The sequence below is a fragment of the Cygnus olor genome, chromosome 1, assembly GCF_009769625.2.
Source record: "Cygnus olor isolate bCygOlo1 chromosome 1, bCygOlo1.pri.v2, whole genome shotgun sequence".
Lineage (NCBI taxonomy): Eukaryota > Metazoa > Chordata > Aves > Anseriformes > Anatidae > Cygnus > Cygnus olor.
The window spans coordinates 128,596,497-128,613,775 of NC_049169.1; the positions used below are offsets into that span (position 1 = coordinate 128,596,497).

Consider the following 17,279-nt stretch of genomic DNA (forward strand, 5'->3'; position numbering starts at 1 on the left):
ACACCTTCAGTAAACCCTAAAGAATATAAATACAAAAGGAAATGAATTACATATCAAGGTATTCATAAATTTAGTTAATTCAAAGCTATTTCTGCAGGTGTTTATTGTATGCTTATCAACATGGCATGTTAGCATAATTACTTTAGGGATTTTCTTTGATATAATATAGCCAGCTGAGAGAACACTTTCCAGTATTAATTTCCAGTAATATGAATGAATTAAAGTATACAGAGAAAGATAGAGTCTGACTTATTTTTATTAATATTAATAGATTATGGAGAGTCAGAAAATTAATCCATTTAAGGTTATTAGTACATTTTAATTAGACGTGGCATTTCCAGACAATATAATTTTGAAAGAATGTAATTGCAAATGTCTAGGAATGCTGGCACTGATTATTAGGCATTTAGTTTACTTTATAAAGCCTGCTACAACAGTTACAGAAGATGATCTGAGAGACTTTTTGCTCACAAGGTGTACTGTCATGAGGTCAAAAGCACAAAAAAAAAAAAAAAAAAAAAAAAAAAGAGGAAAAATAACTGTAGAAAAAAAAGGATTTGAAGATGCAGGTTCTTACATATAGGAACACGGGTGCATATTTTCTTAAGAACATAACAATTAAGTAAAATTATTTTGCTGACTATCTGCATGACTTTTCTGATGGTGGGCTAACTTATTCAGAAATCTCCAGTAATTATGTTAACCTGAGTATTAACGTTTAATTGCTTAGTATTGATTTGGTGGGAGTCTTCATTTCCAGCTGCCTTATGGATGGTTTGATGGGTGTCCCCTTAGCTTGCATTTCAACAGCTCTGCTTTCCCTCATGAACTTTGGTTGTGGACAGTAGCTGCAGAGGATTGCTGTGTCCAAGGCCACAAGGTGGGCACGCATCAGAGATTGACCTCCTGGGCTGGGCTGGTGTTGGGAGGATGATGAATCTTCCAGTGGTGTGTGCTCAGGGAGTGAAAATGCTGCACATCCTGGTTAGTTTTTGAGGGTGGGCTCAGAAACTCCTTTGCTCCTTTACTTTTTCACACAATTTACATGGTAGGGTCAACCTTGGATTTTAACATCCCGTTGACATTGCTTAAGGAGTACAACAAGGTAGACTGGATTTGAGCAGCACCTTGTCCTGTTTTTCAGACTGTGTATTTCCAGCTCATGCATCAAATACTCTTCAAAGCTTTCCACAGCTTTGTCCACTGACATTTCTTTTACAGTGAGATAGTCTTTCCCTTTCACCTACCAGCTTCAGATCAGTTGCATGCCCACTTCTCAAACAACAGCAACAACAACAAAAACAGAAAAAGGACAGCTTTGGTGCTGGTGGCTGTTACCTTTCATTTTGCACTGCTTGGACATGGTGGTGGCCAAGTTCTCTGGTAAGTGCTGTGCACTGTTTTCCTGCTCTGCACAGTCACGTCAGTTGTGATCAGCATCACAGCAATTTACATGCTCTGGAACGCATCCAGTTTTCTAGGGTAGGCTACCCCTTTGGGACATGAGAGGTATCTAATCCACACCATTTACATCTCCAGCAAATGCCTTTTAACTCCTTATCATGTTCTATTTTATCTCCTGAGAAAAGCACATGTTGAAGGTAAGTAGCTGAGGTGTGAATGGCCACCCGAGGGCTGACTGAGGCTGAATGAATCAAATCCACTTCTCCATGTCTGCATCAGACATGTCTACTACTACAGCTGCCCAAGGGCAGGACATCAGCCTTGGTGTTAATGGAGAGAAAGAGGTGAATCAGGGGGTAATTCCTCCACTCCAGAAATAGGTGCCTGAAAGGAGTGGGGTGATAAGTCCTCCAGAGTTGCTCCTCGTTCTACTTTCTATAGACAGAGCTCAGGCAATGAGATAATGAGTTTCATAGCTCATTTTAGACAGATACTTTCCCATATTTAACCTCCAGCATTTGAGTAATCCAATCCAAATCTCAGCTTGTCTGCAATAAATCCAGTTATGGTCATGTATTTATCACCTCTGCTTGCTCTAACATTCATTCTCTCTAATTTTTGTATGATACCGACCTTTTTCTGTTGTAGTCTTTCCCCTGCCTGCTTTTAAAAAAAAAAAAAAATCTTGAAAGAGATTAAAAAACAAAGGTATGACTCATGCCTCACAACAAAGGCCAAAACTTAAAAGGAAAAATATGCCTTGTGAAGATTCAGTTGAATAAAACGACACAGTCAAGAATTTGTGTCAACTCCAATCTCTCCAGTTGTCAAACAGCCCAGATGAAAGTGACTGGGTTGCTATCTGACAGGAAATATGAATGAGGCTCTGACCTTTACTACTGCTCAGTCTTTGAACTTCTCTGTTCTCACTGTGCTTGCTAGGTAGCAGCCTGCCTCACACACAACAGATACCAATGACCTTCTGGCCAGGATGGATGCCAGCACATCTCTGTGTCTCATGGTCTCAGTCTCAGCCTGCACAAAGAAATTACACATGGGGTTGTCTTCAGTGCAATTAATGCAATGATAGGATAGCCTCAGAAATAGTGGGTCAGAGTTTTGGCCAGACTGAGCACCTCTTTGTGAAGCTCTGGCAGATCAAAACAGTTTGCAAGATGCTGCGAGGACTCAACAAGCAAGGCAATCCTCCCCTCCATCGGACATGAAGCTCCAGTGCTGTCTCTCTTCTCCACGTCTTCAGACCACCAAGGGGAGCCTGGTCAGAGGATTGCTTCAGCATGGTGACCCAAACCATGAAAAGGGCTCACGAAAATCTGTCCCTGCATACTGCAAAGTGACTCCTCCACCTTAGGAGATGGGGCTGGCAGGGTTTGGGGCCAGAGGCATTTTGGAAACAAAACCTGAGCTGGTATGGCATCTTCAATGCAAGAATTCAATAACATGTAATGCACAATCACTTCTTAACCTAATCCCAGTGATTCAATTTGTGACTTTTGTAAGTTTAACAGTTAGAATTAAAAAATATGCCAGAACAGATGGTTAGGAGCCAACAAAGTATGTACTTCTCATTGAATTCTGGAAAATATCTTACATGTGTCTCTTAGGATCTCTGTTGAGCTCATTGAGCAATTGTTTCTCACAACTGAAACTACTGAAATGACCATAAACCACCAAAGCGTGACACCCACACAAGGTTTTTCTGTGGTAAATACTTTTTCCACTGAGGTTAATAAGTCAGGGAAACTGGAAAACTGTGTCATTATCCTTGTGTTAATAATAATGCTACTAACGATAACACCACATAATGTACTCTAAAACTTTATGCAAACATTGGTTAATACTGTACACTTAGCCCCAAAGGCACAATTTCAGATATAAGCACAGAAGTAGCTTTATCATGAAAAAGACAGCTAAGATCCCAAATGGATGTCAATTTCCTAGACACAGCTTCTCTGCTGGTGCAGAATATTCTAGCCACCTTTGTGCTCCACAGCTGAGACAAGAAAATGCACATTGGCTGAAGTATAAATGAACTTTGCCTTCAAAGTCATATTGCCTGTATGTTCCTAGGCATAGAGATCTGAAGGGTTGCTTTCACACTCACACTAGGGGAGAAAGGAACTTATCCCTAATATGGCACCTCCAGTGAATCCTTCATGTTTCTTTTCCTGCCACCTTCATCCACTTACTTGCTGCCTGCTACATCAGCCACAAAAATGAAATTAAAATAACGAAAGCACAGGATGAAAATCTGGTGTTTCCCTTGGATTTTAAATTGATTTATCTCCTCACCATTTTTATTTTTATTTTATTTTTTTTTTTTAGGGAGGTAACTTCATGCTTTGTGGAGAAGCTTGTGCTGTAGGCAGCCTTAGTTTGCTTTCCTCTTTTATGATTGCTTTGTATTAATGCTTTCCTCTCTTCTCTTATGTCAGTAATTACAAGTAATATAGATGTTCCATACAGTCCTCATTGTATACTTGGTAGATATAGGATGCAAATAAAAAGACAGGCTATTTTATGCTCAGAGATACCACCTCCTGCAGTATTTTTAAAATGAGGAGGTTGGTAGATCTTAATTTCAGACAAAATCACTTGTGTCTGCTGTAATAATAGTACCTCTGTGGCCAAGAACAAATGAAATTTGCAAAACTGGCCTGCCTTTGCTTCATTACCAACCACACTGCTTAGACTGCATCAGGCTCACAGAAAGATTTTCCATATTTCAGACCCATCTTCTGTTTTTTCTCTGAAGGTAGAAAGCCACTTACAAACTTTTTTATCTGTTTAAACTGAGCTTTATTTTGAGATGTTGAGCAAATGTGAACCTAAAATTTAAATAAAAAGCAGGATTTTGTTAGAACGGACTGAAGCCTTACAAAAATAGTCATTTAAATTGCTGTTACATAAAAACACTGAGTTCTTCCCAAATCTAGAAAATGAGCTTCTGAAATTGCAACCACTTCCTATTGTGATGATGGAAGAGCTGCCTCTTAGTCAGGATATCCACATATTTCTTGTGTTCCAACCTGTAATTGAAAGAGGGAGAAAAATTGTCCCATTTTTAAGCTTAACGTGTGCACCTTGATCTGGTCTTGGCCTGTGAATAGATGGAATGAAAATCTTCTCATTAAAATGTTGTAATTATGTTCTGCTAGTATCACATTATCATTTTGCCCACACGGTACGAAGGACTGGCTCAATTACCATGCAAAAAGCCTCAAGCAACAGAGAAAAAGTTGATCCTATGCTAAGACTGCATAAATGAAGCACATGGAGCCTTGTTGAGTGTGAAGTCTGAATTTGAAAGCAACGAAAAAGCCTTACTAAATATTGGAAGAACTTTATGAGAAATGTGATGTCCAAAACTTTCTCATTGTTTCCAGCATGAATGTTATGAATATTTATAGCTCCAAAGATAAATAATTGAATAAATCCACAAAATTGCTAGACTGTCTAAGCCATCAGCACCCTACGACAATCTATTTTGGGTCTATCTGCTTTCTGCATACTTAGTTAAGATTATCGTTATTATGCGTGACTCTTGGGTGAACATCTGTTATTAAAATCTTTAGTAAATTGCACATGGGCACAAAGACATCCCTGACGGGCTAGTCTTACATACATTGGCAGGTACTGTCTACTTTCTCTCTCTTTCCAGTAATTAACATTCAAACAGAAAGAAACAGGATGCAATGAACGGAGTGGCGTAGTTCTAAATTTTTGAAGCATGTTTCCCAATTTCAGTCCATGTACCTGCACACTGCTACATTAGTCTGAAATCTGGATGAATGGGAATTTCAATCCAGGAATGACTGGGGTCGACACTGAGACTACACACTGGGGGGAAGAAGGCTTACATAGTAACTATATAGTAATGACTGTGTTATTCCTAGTCATGACTATCCAGAATACAAGATATTTCAAAAATTAACTATACATATAGGAAGCAACAGATGTAAAGGTCAATGGAGTAAATAGTGGATGTCCCATGGGCAATGCTGTCCTTATTAGAAAGACCCCCTTGCACCTAGGGTATTTATTCTCTGCAGGTGACCTTCATTCACGCCTGTGAATGAAACCCTGATCTCAAGTCAAAGATTTCAGTCAGGTCAGCCTTGCCATTTGCCACAGTTCTTGAAGTTGGACATAAGACCTGCTATCTGAGGGAGGGATGGGACCTATGCACTGAAATACATCCTTTGATTTCAAAACTAGTGAGCTCCCCAACACAGCCAGTGCCCCAGCTGGAGAAGCTCCTTGGTGCCAGCTAACTGCTGTGCAGTTCTCTGAGTGCTCAGCACCCAGTATGGACAGGGGGATGTGCTGGTGCCCACACTGCACGGTGTGGGATCAGGCACCACCAGCGTGGTTTGCTCATGCCAGGGCTGCTGGTGATGCTTTCCACCTAAGGATTTTCTGTAACAGGACAAGTCTCCAGTGTTGTCAGTGGTGTAGGACCGAGGGCATGGAATTAAAATTTTAACAGGGAAGATAAAGCTGGGGCCTCAGGTGCAGACCCTTCATCTCACTAGACAGCCTAATTTCTCTGGAAAGCACAACCTTCAGTGCACAAAAGGAGCATCAGTGGTTAACCTAAACACATGAGGTAACTGCTGAATATCTCACAGAGCCTGCAATAGAAATTCATTGGAGTTTCTAAAAATGGAAGTTTCTCAGCCCCAGAAGTCCTGCCTGTGATGAGCAATAAAATATTGTACTTTTCTCTGACAGAGAAAGAAGAGCTTATCACTGACCTACAACTTAACAGTTCCTTACACCGTAGCACTTACACTACAGTGCACAGCCATGGCACCTTATTTTTGTTTTGTGGAAAAAGGACAAAACGCTGTATATATATGGAACCTAAAAGAAGCAGGCTTCTTGAAGTTAAAAACAGCTGCCAGTGCAATGGACTGGGAATGCAAATGTAAAGTGAGAAATGCTAATGACACAATAGCAGCTGACCACCAGCCTCCTCCCTTGCCACACCTTGCCTTGAGTGAGAGAAAATGAGGAGTTGTGCTAGAACCTCAAAGAAGTAATTAAAAAAAATCAATATGCAACAGATGGGAAAAAAGCAAAAGTAAATGACAGCAAATATTGGAGTTTAAAAATGTCGGTGTCTGATAAGGAAAGCTGGAGGAACCAACAAAATATCAAAGGTCACTGTGTGACAGACAAATGTGCATTTTTAAATACATCGGGAACAAAAAAATCATTAAGTCAGGCATACATATAAACAGTGAAGATACAAACAATGATGGAGACAAGGTGAAAGGCAATCACTAGATATTTAAGCCCAAATGCGGAGGAGGTGTCCACAGCTTGTGTGCAGTGCTCTAGATGTAGCAGAAAAGTCACCAGCTGTATTAAAGAAGATGTGAGCCAACATCTGCAAGCCCAAAACATTTTCACACCAGCAGGCCTGAATAATTTGCACCTAGGAGTATTAAAGGAACCAGCTGGGGAATAACTGGTGTTATTTTTTTAATTTTTTATTTTTTTTACAAATCTTGAAAAAATAGAGAAATTCCCAAGAACTGGAGAACTGGCTCCAAAACTGTGAAGTTCAAAAAGGTGGAAGTTGTGACTGAGAAAAGTGCAAGAATTTGGGCTGTCCAAGGCCAGTAGTAGATGGTAGAATGGAGAGGCTAATAATACTAACAGATGACAATTAATATTAGTCCTTGTTGTTTAATGTATGGCAAGGTTAGTCTTTTTTTTTTTTTTTTTTTCTTTTTTTTCTGTTGTCACAAGGTTGTAGATGATGTAAGAAGGGTGTGTGCCCTGCTGGCATACAAGCGAGCAGCCTGTTTGGGCATGCTTGCATGGGTGACCTTGTTAGATGTAGACTTGCCCAAGAGTGTGCCCAGACACACATGCTCCTCCCTTCTCCATACATGCCCAAGTGATCCCTGCCTCTCTCCTATGAAACAAGGGTTAAAAATAGATGCCCTGGCTCAAGAAGGGGAGCTGGTCCAGGTGAGGACCCCGAGCCCCATGGCAACCCCAGAGGGTCCCCAAACATGCTGGTAAAATTGTAACAGTGCGTGGAGCCATGGGTCCTGGGAACCTGCTCTAACTGCAGTACTATTTACTGCAGTTATCAGGTGCCTTGGGCAAGGTATAAAGACTCTGCTGGGAAAGTCTGCAGATGGCACAGTGGCTGAGCAGACTGCAAAAAAATATGTCAGAGTCATTGGGATAAATGCCCATAGTCTAACAGAAGCCATTTTAACTCATATGAGTGCAGTGCATGTAGGACCCAAGTGAGCAGATTATGGCAAAATAATTGGGGGGCTTTCAAGGAAAAGAGAACAAGACTTTGGAGCACCTCTTATACACCTGGTAATCAAATATCCCGTGCCATTCTTATGGTGTTATGGCTTTAGAGCAATCAGTACCTGAGCTAGCTAGTATAAAGCTGTCAGCTATGCTTTTATGATGCGTATGTCCTTTCTGTGGCTTCATCAAAGACAGGTGTCCCAAAAGGCCATTACCTCCATATCAACTTTTAGCTCCATGTTGGGGCTAAATAGTCTAACACTATCCTTTACTGTTGTTATTAGTTTGATTATTAATAGTAGCAGGGAAGTGATGGTGTCTGTGGTGCCTCCAGCACTGTAGGACCATAGTGAATGGTCTGTCTGTGTTACCATATGCTTTTAAGAAGAATATCAAATAGCAGGAAGAGTTCAGAATAGTCTACCAAGAGGAGATTGAATCAGAAAATACAGCTTTAAGCCAGTGTAGCTGGATGATGCCTTCCAAGGAGCCTTGATCACCACAAGAATGCATTTTCATATTAAGAAGATAAGCAGAGGTAAGGGATATTTCCATCCTGCTGAGAAAGGCATAGACAGATGCAATGGTCAGAGGTCAGACAAATTTAGATTGAAATATGACAATTTCCAAGCAGTGAGGATAGCAGAATATTGGAGACCAATGAGAGGGAAAGGGCACCTTTAGTTAGAATATTTTAATGTTGCCTCGTGTCACTGAAATGATGTTTTAATACAAATGCTATGAGATACGCAGCAGCCTCTGTGTGTGGGTGGGGGCAAGAAAAGAAGCTGAACTGGATGCCTGGAGCCGTCAGTTCTGGCCCAGCATCTGCAGCTCTGGCTCTTCCAGGCCATTTGACCAGCCATGACTAAATCTCATGCTTCAGAGTTGCCTGCAGGTATGAAGAAATAGTTTTTACCCTTAGAGTGCCACTACTGCTTTTTGTCCTGCCCTCCCAAGGAGCCACAGGGACTGTCCAGAGGGCAGACAAGGACAGGGTGGACAGAGCTTTGGCAATGCTTTTCCCTTTGATTCTTGACAGTTTGCTGCACTCTGGCTAAACTGATCGCCAGCCTGGGGTCAGGAAGGCAGATTTCTGCAAGGGACTCCATCTTTCTGCCTTTCTCTACATCACACATATTGGCTGGTGCTAGGATGCCTTTTGGTGCCTCACCACTGGAATGGGCTCAAGCATCATGTTGGTTTCTGCCCAAGACACAGGCTGGTTTCTGGACACTGAAATTCCCTGCTCTGCTCGATCAGATGGTGTGGGGGCAAACCAAAGAGCCTGCTGACAGGAGCTCGGGCAGGACCCCATGGTCCCCAGCTGCTCACATGACATGGGTGAGCTGGGCACGCAGGTGCAGAATTGGTGAGAGGCAACTGGAGGGGTCTCTGCAGGGTTAACACTTGAGTCACTTTTCAAAATAAAAAGAAAACAGGTTATTCCAGAGGCTATCTGCCAGCAAAGCTGATATAGGATTTTTCACTGCCATGCAGGCAAGCTTTTTCAGCTGAAATCCCTTTTCCTCTTTTTAGCCAGGCTGTTGCCCACCACTGAATTCCACGTACGAATGCCTGAGCTGATGGGACTGGCAAATTCTCTGTGGCCAATTGCTCTCCTTGCTAACGGTGCACACAGCACCTCATACCACGAGACCATGACAACTGATTGGGGTTTTCAGGTTTTACTGAAATGTAAACAATAGGTAATCCAACTTTTCTTCCTTTTGATTGCTTAAATATTGACAGTCTCCAACACATTAGCACTGACTCTAACCCTGGATTCGTGCGCTGGTCCCACTGATATGAATGGGAGCTCTAATGTTCCTGGCTATAGTACTGCATCTATCATGTTTTAGCCATCTGCTCCAGCTAATCAAGATACTCTGAAAGTTTGTGCTGTTGATCCGTTTCTCTTGGTACAGATGGATGCAGGAGCTTAGGAAATGAGAGCTAAAATCAAGAGTGTTAAGAGTGTTTATATTGTATTTACACAGTGGGCAGCAACACAGTATCTAAGACTTGGAGCAGGGGATGAAAGAGATACCTGTATTTCCCTGTGTGCACCTTCTGCCATCAGCATAGGAAGAGCAGCAGCAGGGCCACCATGCCAGCAGCACCGACCTGGCAGTGCCTGCCCTGTGCTTCAGTGGGAGAGAAGGCTTTGAGATGGCATTCAAAGCTCCTCAGCACTTCTTCTCTGGTTTGGAAGGACTGATATTCTGACTGAGATCACATTGGTGGATCCAAAATGCACGTGTGAGGGTATCATTCTGCCAGCTTGCATTGACCAGACTCAGGATTGTCTTGGTAGTTCAGAGAGCGGCTTTCTCAGCCACTCTTTCAAAACCTTCCTGAGGCTGCACACTAACTTACAGCACAAGTAAATTGCCCCAAAATTGTGCCTTGGTGACCGGAAGGGATTTCACGAATGCTGCTACTAGACTGCCTGGAATGAATTCATAACCACCGTGGACCTGACACTTTGTAAATGATGTATTAAAGAAAAGCATCATTCCGTAAATCAACTCTGTGGAAATCAGTTTGGCTTTTCATAGAATCATAGAATATCCCCAGTTGGAAGGGACCCATAAGGATCATCAAGTCCAACTCCTGGCACTGCACAGGTCTGCCCAAAAGTTTAGACCATGTGACTAAGTTCACAGTCCAATCGATTCTTAAATTCAGACAGGCTTGGTGCAGTGACTACTTCACTAGGGAGCTTGTTCCAGTGTGCAACCACCCTCTCGGTGAAGAACCTCTTCCTGATGTCCAGCCTAAACCTCCCCTGCCTCAGCTTAACACCGTTCCAGCGGGCCCTATCACTGGTGATAACGGAGAATAGGTCACCTGCCTCTCCACTCCCCCTCGCGAGGAAGTTGTAGACTGCGATGAGGTCCCCCCTCAGCCTCCTCTTCTCCAGGCTGAACAGGCCAAGTGACCTCAGCCGCTCCTCATATGTCTTCCCTTCTAGGCCCTTCACCATCTTCGTCGCCCTCCTCTGGACACTCTCCAACAGTTTAATGTCCTTTTTGTACTGTGGTGCCCAGAACTGCACACAGTACTCGAGGTGAGGCCGCACCAGCGCAGAGTAGAGCGGGAAAAGCTTTTCGTAGCTTTATTTCAGGGTGGCACACTTAATCCTCTTGTGGAGCCATAATCTGGCATTGTAAAATAAAACAAATGAACTGACATGTAGATGTTACTCCTTCTCTGGTATTGTATGTATTATTAATAGTGGGAGCAGGAGACATCTAAAGCTCAAAAGGGATGAGTCCACCAAATAAATATTTTTGCATATTCAGAGAAATCCTTCTAGAAATTCTGGGTCTGTTTCTTTCCTTCCACCACTGATTTTTTTTTTTTTTTTTTTTTCTTTTGGGGGGGGTGGGGGAGGGGGAGAGAGGATTGTGTGGGTCTTTATTTCTTACGTAAACAAACTTCTGCATGAGTTCAGAGGAACATCAGAAGGTTGTGGCTGTGACCCACTCCAAGGGGTCCAGGGCATCTGGACCCACTGCTGCATCCCTGCATCCATACCTGCATCCAAGCACTGAGGTCAACATTTGCAAGAGTGATTGCCATTGTTAGTGCCCTTATTTCAGGTCTCAGAGCTCCCGTATTACTGCAATTCCTGCTGTCTCCAGCTGGTCTCACCAAGGTAAGCCACGTAACCTCATATTCATAATGTCACCCCATGTGCCTCCCCACAATAAGTGTCACTGCCTCCTATGACTGGCTGGCAGCAGCTCAGGGTTTCAGGCATTCCTGCAGTTTTCCAGCACTAAAATCTGGATAATGCAAGTTGCTTAAGGTAAAGATTCCGCTTGCAAACTCCAATTACGCTTTACACTTGCTCTGTTGTGTACTTGTAAAAGAAACTTTACTTCAGGAAGGCTTCACTGCATGAGCACCAGGGCATTTCGATTTTTTTACAATCTCAGCAAAACAGTGGGCAAGTGTGATCAGTGCCTGACAGCTTGCCTAATTTAAATGCAAATGTCTAAACCCTGTCAGTCATGGGAGAAACAGTCAATTAAATAAAGACATCTCCCATGACAAGGGCAATTAAATGGGCTGCTTTTCCTCTTACTGTGCAAAGATTTTCCTTAATTTCCTGTCACTTGCTGAGCCAGCTTTGGCTTTTCTGCCTGGGCTCTCAGCCCAGGTGTGATCGCTCATGCAGGCTGCCTCTATACCTTGAGTCTCTTGCAGGAGGAGGGCAGACAAGCAAACTCAAGCTCCCTTTTTGCAGGGATGAGCTGAAGAGTAGCTGAAGAAATCTGCTGCTCTGTCGGAGCAGAAGAGCAGCTCAGACAGATGTCCTTCCCCTGCCAGCCTCGTTTGCAGCCCTTGTAAAACACACAAACACGCATACACACTCATCGACTGCTTGTTTCCTTGCTCTTGTATACTCAGCCCTGGCACCTTATCGCTCCTGGAGGGTGGCTGTAAGCACACCACAGGCCTTAACCCTGTCCTGGCTGCTCTGTAAATCTGCCAGGCTCAAAGGAAAAGTCTCACAGGCAGCTCCCACTGCTCCTGCAAATGTGGCCAGACAGATGAGGACACTATGCAGCCATCGGAGTGGTCTGGAAGAAAATACATTTCTAATATTGTTAAATCTATTTTACCCTACCTCACACTCTTGAATAATTTAACTTTAGCCTGATGCAATCACTTGGTTTTACACAGAGCCAGGCTGAACACCCAGGGACCCCATGGCTATGTCCTGTGTAACGAAACCTGTGCAGATCTGCACGTGTGCATGTGGACACAGAGCCCCTCGCAGCCTGGGAGACTCCCACTGCAGGAAAAGATGAAGCTGGCAGTTTGTCCTTCTGTTTTATTCTGAGAAAGGTTTGCAAGCGAGCAACCAATCCTCTGTATAACCTCTGGGTCTTGGCGGGTCAAACCACGGAGCTGCTTTGAGTGCCCTGTGGTGGAGGCTGGCACTTAGTTCAGCATCTGCAGTCACCAGGAGATGACAGAGTCGGTGTTATTAACCCTGCCTAACACATGATGAAGTGGAGATGGAAAGAATAATAGTGTACCTCAGGAAGGTACACCTCTGCCCCCATGATGTGGGGTGAGCACAATGTATTAAAACTGGGCCCCTGGTCTTCAGAAGGGGCTGTAAAGCAACAGAGATGGTTTGTGGCACTGTGGTAAGTTCTAGCAGACTTTTCTCACCACTCTCTGCCATAGTGTATTGGCTCATCACATCCACCCATTGCTTTTCATACTATGTTTCAATGGGCACCTCTATGGGAATAACCGTGTTGTATCACACTGCTTTTTCTTTGCACAGCAGATTTCTGATCCCAGGGATACCAGGTCTCTAGGCATTACCACGACACTGTCAGCAATGCCTGCAGTTGTTCCTACTAGCTTTTTGTTAATAGAAGCGGACTATAATTGAGCGTTTTATCTTTTTTTTTTTTTTTTTTTCCCCAGAAAATGAATTATAGACAAAAGTCTGTGGTGCACCGACAGGTCTCCCTTTCCTTGGAGACAGTGCTGCGAAGTGTTATTCACATCAGATGGGTTAGGATGTTTTTCTCTCTGAAGGTCCATGACTTTGATTCATGAGAACAGGGAAATTCGCATGTTTCATATGAGCATCTCAGGCAGGTTTTATGTTAAACAGCAAGACTTTGTCTGTACCCAAGGAGGAAGGGAAGTATCCTGACACAGTGGTTTATCCTATCTCCTCTGGAGGTACCTTTCTCCATGGACTATGGGACACCTTGCTGGCTATCCTGGAGGGGCTCCTCCATTCAGACAGCTTTTGCTGAGGGAGATGAGCTGTGCCTGAGCAGTGTCAACCGCCAGACTCCTGAGTCCTCCTGTTACCCTGCTCTGACCACAACACCCTCAGACATCTCCCTGCAGGGCTGAGCTGCTGCTCACCCTTCCTGCAAGGCCACATCTGACCTCGGAAGCAGCCTGCTATGAAACCTCTCCACACTCCAGGGTCAGCATCTCCTTGCCCTAGGGGCCACCTCAGAATGCTGGACTAATGGTCCCTCCGTGGACTCAGGCAGGCATCACCATGCTGCTCACAGCCAAAGCATGTCTTGGAAGTTTTCCCTGTACATTTTAAGTTTATTTTCTTAATGATTCTGAAATGATTAATACTGTGTACTAGAGTTTGGGGTGACATTTCTCAGAAAATATAGATAGACTAATGGCCTGTGAGTTGGCAAAATGTAGACCATATTATTCCATAAGAAAATTATCCTAGCACTGCTGCTAATATACCAAAATGAAAACTTCAGTAAACATAATATATAAGTCCTGTTTGTGGTCCAGTGCACAGCAGTTAAGATTCATAGATCTAATAAAGGTAAATGTAATATTATTATCTCCTTCTACACTGAACAAGAGATGCATTCAAAGACAGCAAAATTGTCCCTTGAAGATGGGAACATAAAGTCTTCTCGCACACGCGTGCCCATCTCCCTTGTAGCCAACTGGCTTGGAAAAGTGTTGCAAAATTTGATTACCAGTGCAGCATGATGGTTAAGAGGATTCAGACAATGCTGAAGTTGGGAATTTAAAGTCACCAAAACCCAAGCTTGCTACAGCTGCTGTTTTCTGCTCTGTTGACTTACATCAGGAAAAAAACACTATTGATGTGCTGCTCAGTAAAAGCATTTGCCTTGTTTACTTTATGTGACGTGATCAGACAGCAAGAAATCTCTCTAATATAATCTTCTTTATGATACATTTTTCTTTCCCTGACACTTTTTTTAAAACAACTTTGACCAGAGCTTTGGAAAGATGAATTCCCTGGAGAAATACTTATTTTCCTAACATTTTCTCCAGAGCAGGGTTCCAGCTGTCACAATAAACTCAAGGGTGAAAGTGTAGGTGATCCTTTAGTAAAGAGTTTGTGCAGTTTTCCCATTTTCCCAGTGTTTTTACAGTAAATTGTCTGAAGACTTTTGTCTGCACATAGGCATGTTTGCTATCTACTGTTGGAGCAGGCAGTGCTATTTTTATACATAACTATCGCAGAGGAGTTGAACTGCTGTGATACAAAACATATTGACCATTCTCTGTCTCTGAAACACAGTGTGTGATCTGCGTTTATTGAAATCCCATAAGGTATATTGAAATGTGTATGTGAACAGCCCTGAAAACTGAGCATAAACAGTCTGATATTTTAAACTAGGAGGCTGGGAGGAGACACACAGCATGGCATGCAAGGCACTACCTAAAACAAGGCTATTTCCACTTCCTTGTGACCAAGACAAAACTATAAGGATATTTCTCATATGAAATCTTAGTATTTCTGTGAAATTCCCTATGTTTAACGTGGTGACAATGTATTCCTTAGTCTCTTTCTGAAGCATCAAAATTAGAAACAAGATATCTTGGCCTCTATGATGTGCATAGGAGCTTCTGTGAAGGCCAACAGTCTAACAAATACTTAAAATCTTTTCACAAAGAAAGGCTTCCTTCTTCAAAACAACATTCGATTTAAAGGTCTTTTGATTTTAAATCTGAATGCTCTGAGATAATTTTCCAAATCCTCACAGAAATCCAAAACAGAGTTGGATTATTAGAAGCTTATCATCTGCAGAAAACCTTTTTCTCATATAGTCTAAAATAGCACAGCTATTACATATTCTTTTCACCAAACTTTATTGGAAGACAAAGTTTCCAAACCAACAGCACAGATCAATTTTGATTGGCTACGGGGCAAAGCATTTAATCAAGGGAAATGTACTGACTACAGTGAACTGAGATGCCTGACTTCAGGCATCTTTATTTGAGTACTTTGAACATATTTCATGAAATGTTGCTTCATATGGTGCTAGCCCTAAGGAAGCAAGCCACTAGAAAAAATTGATTCTAACTGCACTTTAAATTGCTGTTCCAGTGCCTTCACACTTCATGAAGTATGGAACAATTATCTTTTTGGCAAATATGGACATGCTGTCTTTTAGTAGAGCTTCTTTCATGAATAGCTATTTTTCCTCTCTGGGCTTGATCTGTTCTTGGTTTTCTTTTAATTAAGTTAAACTAGTTGCTAAACTGCACAGTTTAACCCAGAAAAAGTAACCTGCATTCAGCTTGTTTCTTCCTCAAGTTTTGTGCTCATAACCACCAGAAATTTAAAAGAATGTGTTCTTTTTCCAATGTTAGGTTAAAAATGTCACTTATGAGCAATGTATTTGTGACCTGAAAATAGATGTCCATAATTGTGCATTTTACAGAACTGGAAATATGCAGAGTTTTCAAGGCTACAGCAGCAGGCTTACCTGTCAGCTGAGAGAGCAGTGAGAGTGAAGACTGACACCCCTACAGAAGTGAGCTGTATGAAGGGGATAAGTTTACATCCGATTCTGCCAAAGAGCCACTCATCAGCTAGGTACCTACTGGCATCCACAGGCACGCAAGTCACTAACAGCAGCAGGTCTCCCAGAGCCAAGCTGGAGATGAACAAATTAGGGACATTTCTCATGGATTTCACAGTACAGAAGATCTTAATCAAAGTGATGTTGCCGATAAGGCCTATCAAAATGATGATCCCGTAAATGGTGGGGATGGCGTAGAGGAAGGCTGGGTAGAACCACTCGTCGCTGAGGATGGAGAGGTTTGCACTCTGGTTGACTGAGATGTTGTAGAGAATGAAGTTATCCGTTTCCAGGTCCAGCAGAAGGCACTCGCCAGATGCCATTGTCCTACTTTTCTTTTCTCAGAAGACAACTTTTTGAAAATCCTTGAATAAAATTTCTTCCTTTGATTTTGCTGCCGCTTGGTTGCTTTAAACAGTCAGAAAAGTTTAAAAGTCATTTCACCTTGTGAAACATTTTAAAAATAAATAAAACAAAAAAGCCACTGCACGTTGCTTACCAGTACAGTTTCTATAAGTTGAAAGGAGAACATCTTTTACCAGAGTTTGAATCCTGGAACTTGTCTTTTCCTCGTTGCCTTGTCTTTCTGTTAGCTGCTCCCCAGCTCTGGAAGGCCATTTATCACATTCAAAGCCCAGTCAGTGGGAGGCATTTTCAAAATCAAGGCTAGTTAATTTCCCAGCTCCAGGTCTGCCGAGCAGAACGGAGTCCGAAACGAGGGAATTGCAGCCAGCAAGAACTTTTGGTAGTTGCTGTCATGCTGCATTCCCCATATCTTCTGGCTTTCAGCACCTGCACTCCCCGGCCGGATTTAAAGTGAGGGAAAAGCACGGCTCCTCTGACGGCTCGGATCCTATAGGCAGGATCTTCCGGACGTCAATTCTTCCCCGGCTTCCCATGATGAGAGCAGGATTGCTTTAAATGATCGCAGTCATTCCGTGGGAGCCGCCGGCTAGTGCCGGAGAATGCCAGCCACCTACTGGACAATCTCATCACTGCCTGGGTAGGAGAAAAAATAGGGGGAAAAAAAATCTCCGTTAACTCTTTAGATGAAAAAAGGTCTGCTCACTAATACCTCGTGAGATGAGGTTCACCGCCTCGCCAAAAATAAAAATAAAAGTTTATTTCATACTGCAAATAATGTGACCAGAAAAGCTCTTGGGCATTCTTAAATGAGAGCACACTTACTTTGTT

The 17,279-nt window shown here is 42.7% G+C and overlaps 1 protein-coding gene across 2 annotated transcripts in view; it reads right to left on the reverse strand.

Moving 5' to 3' along the window:
- Positions 1 to 17,053, reverse strand: part of GRPR (gastrin releasing peptide receptor) — a 32,422-nt gene extending 15,369 nt beyond the window's left edge. Inside the window, exons 1-2 of one of the 2 annotated variants that reach the window (XM_040532973.1) lie at positions 16,585 to 17,053; positions 15,990 to 16,493 (exon numbers count right to left, since the gene is read on the reverse strand). In XM_040532973.1, the coding sequence (XP_040388907.1) occupies positions 15,990 to 16,408 (419 nt within the window). In that variant the 5' untranslated portion in view covers positions 16,409 to 16,493; positions 16,585 to 17,053. Of the gene's footprint in view, positions 1 to 15,989 lie in introns of both variants that reach the window. The other variant, XM_040532963.1, reaches the window with a different exon arrangement.
- Between the last annotated feature and the right edge of the window lie 226 nt (positions 17,054 to 17,279).